Source organism: Neocloeon triangulifer, unplaced genomic scaffold (genome assembly GCF_031216515.1).
Source record: "Neocloeon triangulifer isolate White Clay Creek 2 clone unplaced genomic scaffold, ASM3121651v1 ptg000012l, whole genome shotgun sequence".
NCBI lineage: Eukaryota > Metazoa > Arthropoda > Insecta > Ephemeroptera > Baetidae > Neocloeon > Neocloeon triangulifer.
In genome coordinates this window covers 3971965-3990540 of record NW_026775554.1, presented here as the reverse complement: position 1 = coordinate 3990540, position 18576 = coordinate 3971965, and the positions used below count along the sequence as shown (strand labels likewise).

The following is an 18576-nucleotide window of genomic DNA, read 5'->3' as shown; positions in this document are numbered from 1 at the left end:
AATAATTTGTTGAAAATAAATAATATTATTTGAGGATATTTGTTTATTAAATATATGATCATTTTATTGAATTAAACCATTCCCGAGTTCAGTTTGATCCAGTCGGTGTAATAGGAAACTTCAGCAAAAACGGCAGGGAAACCTGGTTCTCCGCAAGGAACCCTAGCCCAGCTTATAATGCCAACTTGGAGTCCATCCACGATCAGAGGGCCTCCTGCGTCCCCCTACAATTAAAATATTGTGTAACTTAATTTGTATGGAGATGTTCATAGTTCATACACCACAAATTCCAACTTCGCTGCTTGACCCGATAGACATGCCAGCACAAATAGACCTCTCCGTCGGACCAAAGATATAAGCGTCAATACACTCTTGGTCGGTATACACATCCAGCTGCTCCACCTTTTTCTGCTCGTTAGGGTAAGAACTTCCACTCTGCACAGAAAAAAGTAAAATGAGATCATCTTGCATAGTTTCTACGAAAAAAATAAGGGCCTCACGTAAGCCATTCCCCAGCCGACGGCTACTCCGAAAGCGGTTGAGCCATTCGTTTCTATTCCCTGGTCAATTAGCGAAACAGGTTGAACCATCGAGCCAAACACAAACGGTGGGTCAACCTAGAGTGAAAAAATTTGAAATGTTTTGTGATCAATTTTTTTCTTTGGGCATTTTACCCTCATGAGACCAACGTCATTGGGCAAGTTTTGTTGGAAAATGAATTCTTCGTGCTTTTTCAACTCCGTGACATTGTGAACTGTTGACTCGGAGAGCAGGTTTGACCCGGACAAAATCTCAAAATACTGCATTTCCAAACTATACGTACATAGAATTTTTTTAACATAAATAAAAAATATAGAATATTCTGAATTAATATACTTGTGCATGCAGTGGGCTGCTGTTAGGATGTAATTTTCATTCAAAATGGTTCCACCGCACATGGTTCTGTTCTTAAATAAAATTGCAACCTGAAAGTAAAAATATTATTCGACTTCCTTAATTTCCTGTTGAAAAATCAAACCATGTAAGGAAATTCTCCTGGAGAGGAATTGGAACCTCCAACAATCCTGGACGAAGCTCCATTTTCAATTGAGGCTCCTTTAACAGAAATAAATAGATTTGTAATTTTAAACATCAATGCAATTATATTTTTTTTTACAAAAAATCGCACCAAAAATTATTGGAACCAAGGTGGAGACGCAAAGAAAAATAAATTTTTGATGCATGTTAATTTTGTGCGTAGAATCGAAATTGCTGACAAATATTACAATGGTGCCGAAACGAGTGATTTTGATTAAAATATTATGCAGCTCACCAAAGATAATTTTTTTTATCAATCACAATAGTCAACACTTATTTGGACCAGCTTATTGTTAAAATCAATCAAATGTTAGGCTGTTATCTTTTTTACTGATAATACTTAATTGGCCAGGAAAAACCAATCTTTTAGGATTTTCCGAAATTTTTTGAAATGTTTTGAATAAAAATATAGATTCAGATGAATTTTAGTTAAAAAATTTAAATAAAGTTATTTAAATTTTTTAACTAAAACTAGTTTACAATAGTTCAAAGAATTTATCCTGACATTTATTGATTACCGTGTATATAGTTAAATGAAGATACTGGAAACTACGGGTACGGAGTGAATAAATTAAATTTTGGTGTCAACAAAAATATTTTGATTTTAATAAAATGAATAAAACGATGTTTTATAAAAGAAAAAAATGCACCCAAATTTTAATTTGTTTATGGATTGCTCGGGCTACTTGCAATTAAAATAAAATAAACCTGAAATACACCGGAGGATTCTAGATTTTTTTTTGCTCGTGTACTTCCCGCGGATCGAGGTCAAACACCTGTAACGTAAACTTAACGCTGTAAACCCTGAATTTTGTTACACTCTGATATTGGCTAAATATCCGTAAATATAAAATATTTTCTTTTAAAATATTGAAAGGTCAATGATTGTGTTGTGTAATCAATGAAAAGTACGTTTTTGTGTGGTAACAAGGGTAGAAATCTTCTGGGGCAGGAGCTGCAGATATTGGCGCACCTGACGGAGCAGCTGACGCATTGCGGAAATTCACGGAAGGAGCAACACAATTTTTGCGGGCTCGCCAAATTTGTCCGTTTCGGCCGATTTGTGGGAGGATGCGATTCGACTGAACGCCGAAATGTCGAACGGTAGCAATGGAAATGACAAGCCGCCGAACCACTACCTGCACGAGCTGCCGCAGAGCGAAGAGGAGCGGCTCGAGGGCCTCTTCAAGCGGCTGGACATGGACGGCAACGGCCGCATCGACATTCGAGACCTGACGCAGGCCCTCCATGACACCGGCGTCCACCAGGGATACGCACAGGTGTTTATCTCGCGACTCTTGTTCATATTTTTGGCCTCCGAGCCGATCGCGAGACTAGCCGAGGTTGAGATTCTTATCAGGGTCACTGACCCACTAACAGCCGAGTTTAACCCCCATAATCATGCCCTGGGGCTCGACCGAACTCGCATTTCGTTTCTCAAGACGCTCTTTGAACTTAGATTTCGCTTGAACGCATTTTAAAGTGGATTTTTATTCTTTAGGGCTTGATTCTGTGGAAGAATCAATCGCCTCTTCAAGGGGGTCGTCGGATCTAGAAGGAACATAATTTTTTTAGTGCGTGATTTTGAGTGTGGACCACGCCCCCTTCTGCAAATAGATTTTGAAACCTTGGCTATTATCTAACTTGCAATAAAAGCTTAAATTATTTTATTAAGAGCGTACAATTTTTATATACACGTGGCAATAGATTATTTGAAATTAATATTTATAAAATATGAAAAATTTTTAAGAGATTGAAAGTGGATTATTTCTTAAATTGTACAAGAGAAATTTCAATTATTTGAAGATCAAACTTTGGGCGCTAATTTTTTTCTTTTTAAATTTTTGCTATATTATTATTATAGTGTATGGTTGGAATATGTTATAAGCTAAATATTTTAGAAAAAAATTGATGATATCTAATTTCTATTAATAATTGTTTTACTTTCAGAAATTTATCGAGCAGTCTGATCAAAACAAGAGTGGTGATGTCAGCTTGGCGGAATTCATACATTATGTGCGGGAGCACGAGAAGAAATTGCACCTTCAGTTTCACAGTCTGGATGTTAACAAAGATGGTTAGAAACTCGCATTGAATTTTAGTTTAAAACTTTACTAATGCCGTTTTGCAGGAAAAATTGACATGGACGAGATGGTGGTTGCATTTAAGCAGCTAGGAATTGAAATCAACCGGGACGAAGCAAAAAATCTTTTACAGAGGTGAACAAATTTTCCTTACTATCTCTTGTAATTATTTTTTTTTTAATTCGGACATTTTTCTGTTAATTTCAGGAATGTATGAACAATTTAAAGCTTAATTTCCATGCATTGTAATGAATTTGCCATTTTTAATCCATAGAATGGACACCGACGGAACTTTGGACATTACTTTTGACGAGTGGCGCAATTACTTGTTGTACGCACCAAGCACAGACATCAGGGACATCATCAGCTATTGGAGGCACTCCACGGTGAGTACCAAGATTTATTTAACACACCGTTTTGTGGTGACCGCGTCGTTTCTGATAAAACGTCCACAAATGGGATCAAGTTGTTGAGAGGCTCGTCTTTCTTGACGCGGCAAGGTCAAGAGATCACTTGCGCAAATCTCGTTGCTCAATTAGTTGTCGGTTGGCAACAAGAGCTTAAAAAGCTAAGGCAGAAGGCTAAGGGTTGTTATCAAATTTGAACTTTCCAATGAGCCGCAACTTGTGTTATTTGCTTTAGTTATCAAGTCTGGCATTTCAATTATTGCCTCCAATTAACATCGCGAGAGCATTGTAATGTTTGGAAAGCGAACTATAATATAACTAGCTTTTGGCTGCGACGCCAATAGGAAGTAAATGAAATGATATTTTGACTTAGTTAAAAGCCTCACGTCCAAGCTGTCAACAAGATTTAATGAGAAACTGCAAAAAATTATGTATTTGAAATTATGAGGGAAATATTATAAATATAAAAAATTGCACTTTTTTAATGTATACACGTATGTCAATTTTAAATTAATTAGGAATCGCTAGAAATTACAATAATTTTAATTCTTAAAAATTCAATATGAATTTTTTTTTTCGTTTTTTGTGTTTAAAGATCAATTAAAATTTTTAATTTATTTCAATAAATATAACGCGGTTTTTAGATCAGTCAGCGTAAGGATTTATTATTTCCATTTAGTTATTAAAATCAAATTAGTGGAAATTGCATTCTGAGGAATAAAACGAAGCTGCTGAACTACAATCCAATTAAAAAGAAACCATTTTTCTAAATCTCACGGTGCCGTAATCCCGCACGTGGATCAAAAGCATGTGCGTAGAACAAAGCGGCGTGCAGCTTTTCCGAAGCCTTACAAGATTCTTTCCTCACCGCGTTCAATGTTGGGGGCAGAGTTCAGCCGCATGCGAGTGGCATCACGAAAATAGCTCTGCACCAAACAGGCACTCGCTCCCTACGGGAGTTGCGCAAGGAATAAATTTTCCTCCTCGGGAGAACATAAATCTGACGGAAAAGCAAGGAATGGAGAAATTGCGAATCTGGAAAGGTCCGTTTGTCTCTCACCATTGAAGGCAGGTCGCAGACTGGTGGTGCCCAATGGGGCGTATTGAGTGACCTGGTTGCCGTGGCCGCAGTCGCTCTGTGACTAGCGCGCGCGGTCCGAGTGAGCAACCCCTCCGCGAGTCGCCCTCGAGACCATTTAAATCTGTCGCACTTGATCGGCGGCCAGCTGCCGAGTCGAAGTCGTCGTGCCCGAGGTCGGGACTGCAGAAATGGCCGCCCAACTAGCTGACGTCCACGTCCAGGTAGGGGACTCACACACCCTGACCTTTGCCTTCTTTTGGGGCGCAATCGCTCCGTGACATTGTGACGTCACGGATGCAGCTGAAAAGTGCACTCGATCGATCTCTTTTGGCACCGTCACATCTGCGGCAATCTTGGAATTTACCAATTTCTTGCACATTTGTTACCATTTTTTATTTTCAAATGTGTAAATGAATCATTGATTTTAATTTTAACTAGGTCAAGTTATGTAATTTAAAAGATATTTTTATTTTCAATTGCTTCATCACTTTTTAGTGTTATGAAATACGATAGATGATTTATAATCGCCTTCTAAAGATCTATTAATTCTTGATTCATAAACTTGAATTATAAAAGTAAAAATTGGTGAGGAAAAAAGTATTTATGCATATTTCAAGAATAAAATATTTCTATAAATGTGTCAAGCTGAGAAACAAAAATAGTTCTCATTTTCAGTGGCACGTTCTAGTTGGTTTTGGGGTTTATAAATTTAAAGATGAATTTTTTAATAGTAATATCCCAAAAATTTTACAATTTCTCCTTTAACAATATATGAAATAGTTTAAACCTACTGAAAATTTTAACAGAATTTTTTTATATTGCTGAAATCTGAATTTTGGTTAAAAGGGCAAAATGTTTTTCTGTGATGAAAAGATGAAAATCAAATGGAAACCTTGAAAATTGCGGATCATTCCGAATCCTAGTTTGTTTCCATTTTTCATTTTAGTTAACAAAATGGTAACCTAAATTTTCAAACAGGAAATCGACAAAACAGCTGTAAAAATCAAAATCATTTTATATGCTAAAGGCATTCAATTTTTGATCTGGTCTTATATTTTAAATATTTTTGTTAGAAATTGCATTCTAACATTTTTCAAAATTGCAGCAATTTTCTCGTATCCTATTTGCACCTGGAAATTACATGAAATTGAGTTGCAATCGACAATTGACCTCCCTCATTTGATAATAATTTATTATTTGACCTCAATGCACACAACCGATCAAGTCGAATTTTTTTTGTTAGTTGATTTCTTTGTAATTGATAAGAAAATAGTTCATGGAAAAACTGCACCGCATCGTCCTAGTCCTCTTTGACATCCTTGGCTGCTCCCTCGTCCCGTGCTGTCAAAACAGTTTTACGCTCTCACCCTGCAAGTTTTTCTTAACTTTTTCCAGCTTGCCATTCTTGCCGGCGCCCAGGTTGATATGGACGCGCTTGACCTTATTCTTTGCATTGGAATTCTTCACCTGCTTTTGATTTTTCGAGTCGATCACCCTGATTTTGTAGGTCTTTTCTTTTTTCTTTGTCCCTCTGGATTTCTTTTGATTTTCGGAAATTTTCTTTGGTTTTGTCCCTTTTCTCTGAATGATGCCTGCAGGGTCCATCTTCAAAGCAGCAGGAGTGTCTGTTGTGTCGCCAGCTGCAGCCGTTGTATCCGTTGTGTCGCCTGCTGCAGCTGCAGCCGTTGTGTCTGTTGTGTCGCCTGCTGCAGCCGCAGCCGTTGTGTCGCTTCCTGCAGCAGTTGTGTCCGTTCCGGCGGCGGAAGTGTCTCCTCCAGCAGCAGTCGTGTCTCCTCCTGCGGCTGTTGTATCGCCGCCAGCACTTGATCCTCCTTTAAATTATGGAAAATTAATTATATTTCTAACTTTGTTGGTTTTAAGTATATAAAACAAAAAATTATTATAGATAAACCTCACTATTTTATGTCTTACATTAAATTACTCAAAAATTATTTTAAAACCATTTTGACATAAATTTTAATCTTTATTTTTTTTTTTAATTTACACGATTGGAGATGTCGAAACTCGTTAGAAACAACATTTTGCTTTTCAAATTTCTGACTGAAACTGAGACTTTTCCTTGAAAATTGGCTTGTTTCACGTGAGCCAGAATGAATTTGTTTAAAATTAGCGTTTTTCCCTCCACAATTTAACTTCTTGAACGTGCATCCATTTTTCTTTACTAAAATTCAGGGTTTGATTGCCACCATTTCACCAATCCATAATAGTTTTTGAAAGGCCCAAAAACAATCTTTTGCTACTGATAGTCTGATTTTCAAAGAAATTAATTATCAAAATTAAAGATCTATCTAAATTTGTCATTAATTTTTATTACCGCCATCACCCGCAGTAGTTTTTTCATCTGCAGGTGCCGTTGTCTTCATATTTCCACCCCCTCCGTTTCCACCACCCTTAAATAAATTTTTAAATGTCAACCAATTGAATAATTTCATGATTCATAATTTTTTACCGCATTGCCTTCATCATAGTAGTCTGATCCGTTTCCAGACGAAGACCCGGTGCACGATTGGCCTCCGCAGCATTTAATTATGTAGCCTCTAGATTGCTTGACCGATTGGATTATTATCTTTGGTGCTGCAGTTTGAAGTGTTTTATTTAAAATTAGTCATTAGAAGGAATCGTGAAAATTTTACATACGTGATAAAAATTTTGGATCAAAAAACAACTGTCCAAAGCACACACCGGAGAGATGCACCTGTTAAAAAGTACAATATTTGCGAGATTATTAAATTGTAATGTTTTTACTATCGTGATGAAGTTGCTTATTCCATAAAGCTTAGTCCATAGTTGCATATTTTAGCGCTTCACAACGCATTTGCGTGGTTTTCTGGTGCTACTCCGACTGGTGTAGCGCGAGTGGAACAGCATCAGAATCATCATTATTCTGTGGCAGGTGTATGGCTTCATTTCCTGGGTGGAGATGGAAACACGAAAAGCGCTTTGATACCTCGTAAAAATTGGTCATGGAAATTTAAAATTTAACAGGCAGCCTTTTTGTTAGTATTTTACGGTTTGGATTTACCCAGTTTCAACAATTTTTTAATAATTATAGCAAGCCTCTCGACAGGGAAAAATTTGTAAGGAAAAGTGAAAAAAGCGTTTTAAAATGTACGCTATTGCTGTACATTTTAAAATTTTTATTTTATTTTAGATTTCATCTTGCTAACATAAAAAAAACATTTAGTTGGATGCCACTGTGTGGTTTCAGGGTATTTTTTGCCAAATTTTAATATTTACCACATGCTATTTTGAGCAAGTTTGTAAAAAAGAAATGCAAAACAATTAAAATAACTAAATCTGTAAAGAACTTTGCTCAAGAATAATGTCAAAATTTGCGATATTTTCAAAAATATTTTGCAAATTAAGGGAGTTTCAAGTAGGTTCCTGCAGAAATAGTCAACAATGGTAAATTTAGTTGGTTTAACCAAAAGCCCCCCTTTCCCCATTAACGGTCACAGGCTGCAAATGAAAATATAAATTACAAATATTGCTCTGTTTAAGATGTATTTTTTTTTTAATTTAAAACTCAAATTTTATAAGAAAATTCCCCAAGCTGTATTGAAATCTCGCAATTTTGCAACTGAGGGACATTAGCACCAATCTCTTGAAGAACGCAGAAGAAATTACGTCTCAATTTTAATGGGCGTCATTACATTTTCTCGTTTCGCGTCACTGCCGAAAAACTGTTTGTTATTTTTCCGGCGTCAACTGGTACGCGCAAGCCGCGGGCCCCTCGGCGGCTTGTGGTATCCACGTGTGCGTGACGTCACGTGGCGAACGCTCCCTCCACTTGATCAGCTGCCGCTCGGTGCTGGGTGTCGAGAGCGGACTGTCGGCAGTCGCGACCAGGCGGGCACTGGATTCGCATAATTCGCGCCAAATGAGCTGAAAGAGATCAAAGCGAGCTGTGATTTTTTTTAATTCTTTATTCGACTGCGAGTGATAAGTTCAACGAAGAGAGTCAATCGGTGCTTAACTATTCCTATTTCAAAATGGAGAAGCAAGACATGGTGTTGTGCGGGCGAATTCACCACCACGTGGAGGACGCGTGCCTGGTGTGCCAAAACCTGAAACGCCAAATCGATCTTCTGTACCAAATGGCCCAAGTGGTGAGAGATCTTTTGACTCTTGTAAAAAATCCGCTCACAAAAATTAGCTAGTGGAGTTTTAAAGTGGTGCAATATAAAATGAATTCTTTCAAAAAAGTTAAAAATTATATATTAAAAAAAAAAAAATCGGAAAATACGGTTAAATAAATTCCTCTGATCGTGTGAAAACTTTCACTCTAATTACGCCCCAGCTCAATGAAAGTGATCCAACTCTTGACTTGACATCCTTTAATCTTTGAGTAACAAAAGGACAAGAGATGCTCATAATATCAATGTTGATTCATGGAGATGATGGAAAAGTACCATATTTGTTGTTAGATGAGGGGCCTGTAACAGGTTTTCAAAGATTCATTTGAATTGTTAAACTGTTCTTGATTTTCTGCTTACAATAAGAAGTGGAACGCGTTCTGATTTTATTAAATCGCATCATCCTTGCAGTTAGCATTCCAACACCTTGCATTACCGTAATTTTACTGCAACTGACGAGTAATTGTTCCCGTCATTGGCAGCTACGCCACCCGCATAATCTAAAAATTTTGAAATATATAACAGCAGCTGATAATTAAAAAGTTCCAGACCTGAATTGAGAAACATTCGTCTGGGCAAACAAAGCCTAATCGAATTATTTTCTATTTAATTTCTCTAATCAAACGGCGTCCAGAGTGCTTGTGACGTATCCGTGACGTCACATGGATTCCTGGAGAACGAGGAAAACCCGCCGCCTCTTTAGAATGTGAAAGCAATTTGTTTTATCTTAAAACCATTCTTGGTATATTCTCCTCTCCGTTCTCTTGAGGGACCAAATCTCATAGAATTCTCATCAAGGTTTAAAAATGCACCAAACCAAATTTAACCAGAAAGTTCTGGAAGGAGCAGTGCAATATGCACCAGAGAAATGTTTTGCAATCCTGCTATGAGAAGGACCTTCTGTTTGAAATTGTGCCAGAGTTAAAAGTTTTACAAAACTATGATGGGCAGAAATAGGAAAATTAAACAATTCAATTAGAAATTTTGGCATTTTTCTAAATTATTTATTTAATTTGAACTTTATAAACAAATTTTTTTTTTCATCATCTTTCTTCCCATGCTTCTCAATTAAGCTGCATCGTCATTCTATCAGAGTCTTCGTCATGTGCCGCATATTTTTTTCACAGAACGATAAGCAAAGTTCACGCTTTATCTGGAAAAATCCCCAACAAGCCCTTCAATCGCCAAGTAGGCAGTAATGACATCAGAAAGAAATAAATTATTGAACTATTAATTAAATCGGTATGGCACGTGTTCAAAAGTGGGTCACGCCTTTCAATCTCAAGGCGAAGGCTCCAGTAAATTTGGAGGAAAACGCGCGGGTCGCCGCAGAATTTAAAGAGGAATTTTTGAATATGTGCCAAGCCAAAATCGTAAAATTCTCAAAAATAAACCTTTAAGTACACAAGTGCGAATTTGCTGGCTTAGATTTAATTTTAATGTGGAACGAGCATACTTTTCTCATATCGCGCTCGGCTGGTTACCTAACACGGCCGTCTACACTGCAGTGCGAAACAAGGTCGGCTGACAGTGAGACTTTCTTTCGCAGCTGACATATAAATTCACTTTCATTTTCATTCATTTGATCAATCAGTTACATTACTTTGACCCAAAAGCAAAAATAAAAATTGCAGTCAAATAAAAAATTCTGATAAAGTATTTTTTTTTTTTTTTAAATATGAAATGAAATATTTCATTTTTTTTTTGCAGTTAATGATTTAAGTTTTTATATTTCATGCAGCTAAATTTGGAATTGCATTGTAGTAGCAAAATTTTAGGTTCAAGCTGAATTGCCTCGGCGTTTTAGCTGCGGAACTTTGCGTACCGAAATAATCTAAGTGGAATAAAAAAGACTAAGGCCCGGAGGAGCAAATGACGAAAATTCAGGGGTAAGGACGGTTGCGATCAAGTGCCTCCTTGTGCTTACGGTTGCGAATTTGTAGCCCTTCCCGACGACTATTTCCATCCTTTTGTCACCAAGCCAACGGCCAGGCCCTCGCTTGCAGCTTAGCCAGCCGCTCTGCATTCATGATTTATCCAAGTGATTCGTCCGCCGTCGAAAAGCCAAGAATCCATAATTATTGATTTTGCAGACAAATTTTCTCCCATTTTTGCATGTTTTTTATTTTGTTAAAAAAAAAACTAAAAAAATTATTCAAAATGGAAGATTCTAGTCCGGATATTATTGCAGTTGCATAAACGATATAGAGCGGAAAACATGATCGTAATGCGCGTTACATAAAGCCGTTGGTGGTGCGTTTTATTTAATTTAATCCTCGTTCCGTCCGCCTGGTTACAAAAGAAAGAAACGATTAAATGCGATCATAAACTCGTGTGACTCTCGCGACCTCCGGGGTCATCAGGGCAGATAAAGAGCCGACCGGCTACTGAAAATCGCGCAGTTTTTGCATCAGAATAATACATTCACTTGCGGAAACTTCAAAATAAAGCGTCAACGATGACCTCCAATAAAATTTTATTATTTCTTTATTTTCCTTAAATTAATTTATTATAATTATTATTATTTGGTTTGGGATCGAAGAACTTTGTGAAGAAAACGAGCTTAGTTCTGGCTGAATTTTTTAATTCAAAACCAAAACTAACCAAAGTGATCAAGCGTTTTTTAATTTTTGAATATTTTCTTATATTCAGCCGGCTTTCTTATTAATTTTAATATTTTTTTTTATTCTAAACTAATTATAAAATTATTACGCCCTTCGATTTATTTCCTCTTGGTGGATTGCGAGACATTTTCGATCAGTAGAACACGATAAGTTTGGCACGTTGACGGCAATATGTCGTGCACCCTAAAATATCCCATTTGCAAGGTCACATCAGTGCTCTGCACCGAGAAGAAGACGTGCAAGTTTGTCACATGGATGGCAATGAGAATTTTGACAGGTCACTCAACCAACCTCTGCAAAATCAAATAAAGAGATTGCGGCAAGTGATCATGTTTATGAGATTAGTCTGTCTGCTCTGACAATTGAAAATAAACGAGAAACACTTGTCCGTAATCACAATTTATCAGCAAATTTACTTAATCCAGTCGTTGCCAGCAGGCTTTCACGTGTATTAATTCAATTGAAAAAGATTTTGAAATTCTTTAAAAAATTAAGAAAATAAAATATTCAAGAAAAATTAATGTGGCATGTAGAATCCGCATCAAAGAGATTTTCAATTAGCTAAGTGGGGCAGTAATAATTGCGTCTACCTATCTTGCAAATTTGTGGAAGATTCATGTTGTTATAATATGATTTTTTATACTTAATTGCATTTATTACTAAACATTAAAATATCGTTTATGTTTCTAAAATCAATGCCAAATTAAAAAAAAAAATGATAAGAAGATTAAGAAAGAAAAAGTGTAAAAAAGTAAAATAGGTTAACACACTTTACAGCGGCCTATTCAAACTTATATAATGAGAAGGACTTTATAAAGTTATATTTGAACATTCATCATTTTCTATCAATAATTGGAAGTATAATTTGTGTTTACCACAAATATTAAAAATGCATTACAAATATTAGTATTAATCAGTCTGATTATTATTATTGTCTCTTTTGACTGATTGGTTTGTAAGCCAAACAAAATTAGGAAAGAGCATATTATATAACATTTATATAAGGATTATCAAATAATTTAATGTTATTATTAGAAAAAAAGAATCAACCATCATTTTTTACATTTATATTTCTAAAACTTATCTTAAAAAAATCATAAAAAGAAAGGAGGGAATAAAGAGTTTATACAATGGTCTGTTAAAACTTTCAACATGAAATCAGACACATCATTTTCTTCTTTTTTTTGTGCATTCTTAAGTAAAATACAAATTTATTTTTTTAATGTCGACAAATATTTGCGTTTACCACAAACTTTAAAAAAATACTTAAATAAATATTTATTGATCAGGATGATCATCAATAGTCTTCTAACTAATATTAAGCCAAACAATTTACCTTTAAGTCTAGACAAGCTCTGGATTTTTGTTTTGTTTTGAGACTGACGATCTTTTGATTCTGTTGCAGTATTTGGACTTCGGCGAGGACATGAACGTGCCGGACGACTTTACGCAGAAGGAAATGCTGACCGGCATGTGGTGGAGACATTTGGTCGCCGGCGGAGTGGCCGGCATGGTTTCGCGAACCTTCACAGCACCGCTTGACAGACTCAAGGTGTTTCTGCAGGTAAAATTCCGAACCATTCATTCGCTGCAGAATTCACAGTTTGCGTCCACCACACGCGGCCTCATCAAGGTCGTCAGGTTCCATCTATCATTAAAAAAAAAAAAAAAAAAAAAAATGAGAAGCACGCACGCGACTCAATATGAACTGTTGCTGGCTGGTTTACACGAAAGGGATTCCCAGTGAAATTACTTAAATTGTTACTACTTCTCTTTGAATTTTAATTTAAAAATCCCGCTATGGTTTGAATAATTTTAAGAAAAATGATATAATAATCTCTAAATTTGCCAAATTAGTAGGAAATATTTTATCTTTGGATATTTCAATGAGGTTTATCCAGATTGGAATCAATTTTAATAATTATTTATCACTGAAGTTATTAAATTTGTAAAATATTCATATTAAAATTAAATAATAAAAAAATTGGAAATTTTTTTTACAGAGAACTGTTTTTTTATGGGAATTTAATCGTGACAAATATAATTATTATAGAAAAAAAGAAAATTTTAGAGTTTTAAAGCAACTGGACTGTTATAAAATAAAATATTCTTGGTCTTTTGCTGTTCTTGTTGCTCTCAATCTTGTGAACGATTTTCTTTTGAAATGATAAAAGCCAACGGTTTTTATCAAGATCACCAGCCTCTTTAGGATATCAGAGAGCTTGAGAAATTTGAATAACGAGCATAGTCCTCTTGAGTGCAAAGATCATCAGCAGTTGATAATAATTATGAGTAAAAGACGTCAACATGTTGTCTCGGTTTTCTTTCTTTTCCCTGCTTGGCCGCGAAGAAAAATAAATTTACGCTGGTGACAAAATCAAACTTGGGGGCGCTTCCGTTACTTGTTGACAATTGGACACTCGCTTTGCTCGTGCACCTGTGAATCACATTTAATGTAGCTCAACATGCGTGAACGAGTTTCAAAATCACCAACCTGTGGTTATCTGACGCATTCGGTTTTTTTTTTTAAATACGTCCGCCTTTCTTTTAAAGTTATTCGAGAATGCACTTTATTTAATTACGTGTGTTCAAAGTTCATCCAACCTTGTTACAATAATGAAATCTAATGTGAGCCAAGGCTGGACTTTGATGCATTTGGCCGCCGCTGCGGGGTTGGACGCACTTGCTCACTAGAGCCGTGACAAATGAACCCCTCAAGAGGTTATCTGAGCAGATCAAAAGCAGATCATTGAGATTGTTAGCTAGTGGGTGAATTTCAGTTGGATTGGAAAATATCTGCATAATTTTTGGTTAATTTAGGTACAGTTGTAAAAAAATCATTAAAAATAAATTATTACTACACAGTTGGCTCTTTTAAAATAGTCTGGTTATGTGATTATTTTTTTTTAAACATCAGATCAATTTTAATTAACTATAAGAAATATTGCAAAACTGAACTTATAAATTTTATATCACATTTGTTCAACAAAATAAAAGAAAAGTTGAAAATTTTCTTCATTTTAAGTGCTTATTAGTCACTATGTATTTTGGCTTGAAAAATTTCTTTTTTCTTTTGCGATCATTTCATTATTTAAAAAAATCCAGAGCTTTACTAATCATAAATCCTCTTTTGTTTGTAGACACTTCTTTTAATCTGCCCCTGCAATTTTCGTTTTCTAACGCATTGTTTGGCCAAAACAATCTTGCCCTTGAAGCAGCTTGCACCACTTGCATAACTACAAGTAGTGCTGCTTCATATAGTTCTTTCCAACACCTCTCTTTACCAAGTGAGCTTATTAATTTGCACTTGCAGTCAACAACTCACGGCGACGTCACAGGCGCACCAAGTGCGCGTCACCGTCGCTTTCACGCGTTCACGCGTCCGCAAAATGACCGCGCAGCAACAAGTGTTCCAATTACTGGACAATCGAATGCAAAAAAGCCTGGTGAACATGGCTGAGCAATGAATTGAAATGGATTTGTGGGGCGCTCGGGTAAAGACCGGATTGCGCGTTTCTTGCACCCGCCGCGTGATTCATTTTGCACAATGCTTTGGTAGAAAATAATCACTTACGAAAATGGAAGTAATCATAAAAAAAGTTCTATATTTCTCTCAAACACTTTTTGCGTTCTGAATGAATTTAAAATTGTTTATAGTAAAATTATTTATTATGATTTGTTGGCAGGAAAAATTTTATCACTTTGAAAATACCAACTAAATTAAATGCAAATTTATAGTTTTTCAGTCTGATGTATGTAGAAACATATTTCCCATTATGTAAAATACATGAGTCAGCCTAGCAACGTCGCAGTTTCTTTCATCTGCTCTTCTTCTCTTTGCTAAAGTCGCGCGTGCTTCTCAATCGGTCTGTGGGAAAATAGCACAAGCTAGCAAAATAATCTTTTGGCAGTGCAGATTTAATTTGGTCCCCACACAATCGAATGCCTGAGCGCGTTTGGCTCATTAAGCATCGATTGGAATTTTGCCAACGAATGCTATTTAATTTTATATTAAAATATATCATTTCTTTCAGGTCCACGGGACGAAACAGACAAAATTGGTGAGCTGCTTGCGCAACATGTTGGCCGAGGGTGGCGTTTGGAGTTTGTGGCGGGGGAACGGCATCAATGTTCTCAAAATCGCACCCGAATCGGCCTTCAAGTTCATGGCTTACGAACAGGCAAAGCGGGTGCTGCGCGGCAACTCCTCCAGGGACATCTCCATCTACGAACGATTTGTGGCCGGTTCCTTTGCCGGAGGCTTCAGTCAAACTATAATTTATCCTTTGGAGGTAAGAAATAGATTTTTATATTAAAAAAAGAAATAAAACTTAAATCAATTGAATAGGTGCTGAAAACAAGACTGGCGCTGAGGAAGACTGGACAGTATAGTAGTATTGCCGATGCAGCTAAGAAGATTTATGCCAAAGAGGGATTTAGAAGTTTTTATAGAGGTTATATACCAAATCTGTTGGGAATTATTCCTTACGCCGGCATTGATCTAGCCGTTTACGAGGTAATTGAAAAAAAAAACCATAACAAAGGTTTAAATTCAGTAATAACAAAAACCAATATTATATTTGAAATATTTTTTCTGTTGATTTATAGAAAATATAATAATTTTAAATTCAGCAGGAAAAATTCAAAGCATCTTTTTTTTCTTGACACCAAAATTATATTTTGAATCAATCCTCGATTAACAACAACTATGTTATGCTTGCAAATTGAAACTAAAAAAGGTGTTCATGTCTAACGATTCCCACAATTCTTTTACAGACCCTGAAGAATTATTACCAACGCCAAACAGACTCACAAGGAAATCCAGGAGTGCTCCTTTTGTTAGCCTGCGGCACCACCAGTTCAACTTGTGGCCAAATAGCATCCTATCCATTAGCATTAGTCAGAACCAGGCTTCAAGCACAGAGTAAGTATTTAACAAAATATTCACAAGCAACTAGGTTTCGGTATCCTTCGGCTCTTCTCTTGCACCGAAATGACTGCATTAAATTATTAAATACTGAAAATTTGAGCCGTCGAATGTGCCTTGCGAATCTAAGTCCCTTCACTTGTTGCAGCGATGGTAGCAACGACTGCTGGTGTTGCTCCAGCGCAACTCACCATGATGGGCACCATTCGCAGCATCATCCAGCAAGATGGCTTGACCGGCTTATACCGTGGCATCGGTCCCAACTTCCTCAAAGTGGCGCCCGCCGTCAGCATCAGCTACGTGGTGTACGAAAGGTGTCGCCAGGCACTCGGCGTCAACATGACGTAAACGACTTTATCCCATTTAAGTTATTCGAAATATTATTTTATTATTGGCAAGAGTGCTGGTTGTGATAAAATATAAGTGGTGAAATTCGAGCGTAGACTTTGCAGGACCTTAATTTACTTGTGTCGCTTTCGCTTTTGAAGGAAATTAATAGGGAAAGCGACGCCAAAACAAACAAAGACTGAATACGTAGCTCGACGGACTATTCAGTCGCCCGATACTTAACAGAAAAATTAGGCCTGCCCTATGGAGATGTGAATATCTGTGAAGAATCAAAATTTCAACCAACCGTATTGTCAGTAGTCTTCGATTTTTAATTATTAACGTTGCCTTCATTTCCCGCAAGTGTCAAACACTGCGTGCTTTATTTTTTTAATTTCAAATGACAGACGCGACTTTTGAGTAGAGAGACTTCCTTAGTTGATCGGAGTTAATGCCCAATGAAAATAAATAAAGTTAACTCCGACCAACGGCTTGCTCTTCCAATTATCCATCTCTACTATTTTTTTTTTTAACTCTCCTTGCTACTAAAATTAAATCGACGCCTTATTTATTCAATTATTATCAATGTAAAATGCAGTATTTTTAAGCAATAACTGAAAAACTTGGCTAGAAATGTTGTAGGGTGCTCACCACACATAAAACCCCGAAATCTCTAAATTCTTGAATTCTTCAGGCCCAGACGGCGGCAGAAGTTGTGCTTGCTGGCAGGTTTATCCTTCAGTCGTCCTCCAAAAGGCCTTGATAAATTATTGTTTGAAAATAGAAATGAGAAGTGGTGTTGGTTTAAGTTCTATCGTATTTATTCAAATGGTTGAAAAAATTTATATTCTCCGAAAATGCTTAATTTTTAGTTTCTGGCAATTGGGCAAAAATCGGTGAAAGACGCACGAAAAATAATTGTGATCAAAAAATTTTGATGATTTTTGTACAGAAAAAATTAAAGGCAGGTGAGCATGGAAGAAGTGCCAGGAGCCGAGATACACACATTCCATGCCCGTGCTTTGTTGAATGTTGTCTTCAGTCATCCTGCAGTGCCGGTGTTTTTTCCCTTAAAATTCTCTATCACAACCAATAAGATATAAGTATGTGTGATGATGATTGATGTCCACTATTTTGGCTTTCCTTACACACTTGTTACTGTTGATCACACAAATCGTTGTTGTTCTTTGAAATATATGGAAAAAAAGAGTGTGAAGGAAAATTGGAAGTCAGTGTTTGTTTACATTCAAAATAATAACCATTTGTGAAGATGAGCAATTCACACTTTGCTGTGAGCCATACCTAACGTTAACTAATGAATACTGTTCATATTGCATTAGACATTTACCCATTAAAAAACTTTAAATGATGAAAAGACACATTTTCCAGCTATCACCATGTTCGGCACAATTAAAACTAAAGTGCATAAATAAAATATATAATATGATGATCAATCACACTGATTGCGGGCGTCATTACACACTTGCTTGTATCACAGCTGAAGAATTATAAAATGAAAAATAAAATCTTCAATAAGTCCTAACCAAAATTCTTTCTTTGAAATAAGAATCCTATAAAGAGATTATTATTCAAAATATTTTCAAGATAAGATAACTCGTGTAATATTTTCATTCTTTTTGTTCAATTGGTGAAATGATATTTATATGATAGCAATTAACATAAAATCAAAATAAGTATAAATCAATGAAAATGCACAGTGACTGATGAAGACCGATAAGAAATTTAAAATAGGTCTACTGAGTGAGAGGAACACGATCTTGGACGATTGAAGGAAGAGCAGCTAATCAATTCAATGATAAATTGTTCAGACACAAAGTATTATAGTTGCTCTCAAAATTAAATTATCTAATAAATTATATGCAAGAGGTAGG

The 18576-nt window shown here is 36.1% G+C and overlaps 3 protein-coding genes across 11 annotated transcripts; 1 reads left to right on the top strand and 2 right to left on the bottom strand.

The window, feature by feature from the left end:
- Positions 1-38: 38 nt before the first annotated feature.
- Positions 39-4735, bottom strand: LOC132198137 (trypsin-3-like). 5 transcript variants are annotated; one of them, XM_059621956.1, is made up of 7 exons: positions 4629-4735; positions 1019-1095; positions 877-965; positions 675-813; positions 501-617; positions 280-435; positions 39-224 (listed from the first exon to the last, which is right to left on the bottom strand). In XM_059621956.1, exons 2-7 carry the CDS (start codon positions 1019-1021, stop codon positions 72-74), a joined length of 657 nt encoding a protein of 218 aa, XP_059477939.1. In that variant the 5' UTR covers positions 1022-1095; positions 4629-4735; the 3' UTR covers positions 39-71. The 5 variants fall into 5 exon arrangements, with proteins under 5 accessions (XP_059477939.1, XP_059477935.1, XP_059477937.1 ...); XM_059621952.1 differs by lacking the exon at positions 4629-4735 and adding an exon at positions 4437-4485; XM_059621954.1 differs by lacking the exon at positions 4629-4735 and adding an exon at positions 3501-3622.
- LOC132198132 (mitochondrial adenyl nucleotide antiporter SLC25A23) lies at positions 2061-17220 on the top strand. Of its 4 annotated transcripts, none has more exons than XM_059621941.1 (9): positions 2061-2357; positions 3028-3154; positions 3209-3296; positions 3436-3547; positions 12836-12994; positions 15465-15722; positions 15779-15946; positions 16207-16354; positions 16515-17220. In XM_059621941.1, exons 1-9 carry the CDS (start codon positions 2172-2174, stop codon positions 16703-16705), a joined length of 1437 nt encoding a protein of 478 aa, XP_059477924.1. In that variant the 5' UTR covers positions 2061-2171; the 3' UTR covers positions 16706-17220. The 4 variants fall into 4 exon arrangements, with proteins under 4 accessions (XP_059477924.1, XP_059477923.1, XP_059477927.1 ...); XM_059621940.1 differs by having other exon boundaries at positions 16506-17220; XM_059621944.1 differs by lacking the exons at positions 2061-2357; positions 3028-3154; positions 3209-3296; positions 3436-3547 and adding an exon at positions 4725-4870 and having other exon boundaries at positions 16506-17220.
- LOC132198139 (circumsporozoite protein-like) lies at positions 5414-8375 on the bottom strand. Of its 2 annotated transcripts, XM_059621960.1 has the most exons (6): positions 8153-8375; positions 7416-7580; positions 7308-7365; positions 7120-7244; positions 6985-7060; positions 5414-6481 (listed from the first exon to the last, which is right to left on the bottom strand). In XM_059621960.1, exons 2-6 carry the CDS (start codon positions 7461-7463, stop codon positions 5994-5996), a joined length of 795 nt encoding a protein of 264 aa, XP_059477943.1. In that variant the 5' UTR covers positions 7464-7580; positions 8153-8375; the 3' UTR covers positions 5414-5993. The 2 variants fall into 2 exon arrangements, with proteins under 2 accessions (XP_059477943.1, XP_059477942.1); XM_059621959.1 differs by lacking the exon at positions 8153-8375 and having other exon boundaries at positions 7416-7909.
- Positions 17221-18576: the final 1356 nt, after the last annotated feature.

Excerpts from the sequence above, each read along its gene's own strand:
- LOC132198139 (XM_059621960.1), bottom strand. The coding sequence starts at position 7,463 with ATGCAACTATGGACTAAGCTTTATGGAATAAGCAACTTCATCACGATA. Across the intron at positions 7,366-7,415 it reads TAAGCAACTTCATCACGATA|GTGCATCTCTCCGGTGTGTG; the intron begins GTAAAAACATTA and ends ACTTTTTAACAG. Across the intron at positions 7,245-7,307 it reads TGATCCAAAATTTTTATCAC|CACCAAAGATAATAATCCAA; the intron begins GTATGTAAAATT and ends TTCAAACTGCAG.
- LOC132198132 (XM_059621940.1), top strand. The coding sequence starts at position 2,172 with ATGTCGAACGGTAGCAATGGAAATGACAAGCCGCCGAACCACTACCTG. Across the intron at positions 3,155-3,208 it reads TCTGGATGTTAACAAAGATG|GAAAAATTGACATGGACGAG; the intron begins GTTAGAAACTCG and ends GCCGTTTTGCAG. Across the intron at positions 3,297-3,435 it reads GCAAAAAATCTTTTACAGAG|AATGGACACCGACGGAACTT; the intron begins GTGAACAAATTT and ends TTTAATCCATAG.
- LOC132198137 (XM_059621953.1), bottom strand. The coding sequence starts at position 1,223 with ATGCATCAAAAATTTATTTTTCTTTGCGTCTCCACCTTGGTTCCAATA. Across the intron at positions 1,096-1,168 it reads CTTGGTTCCAATAATTTTTG|GAGCCTCAATTGAAAATGGA; the intron begins GTGCGATTTTTT and ends TTTCTGTTAAAG. Across the intron at positions 966-1,018 it reads CAGGAGAATTTCCTTACATG|GTTGCAATTTTATTTAAGAA; the intron begins GTTTGATTTTTC and ends TTTTACTTTCAG.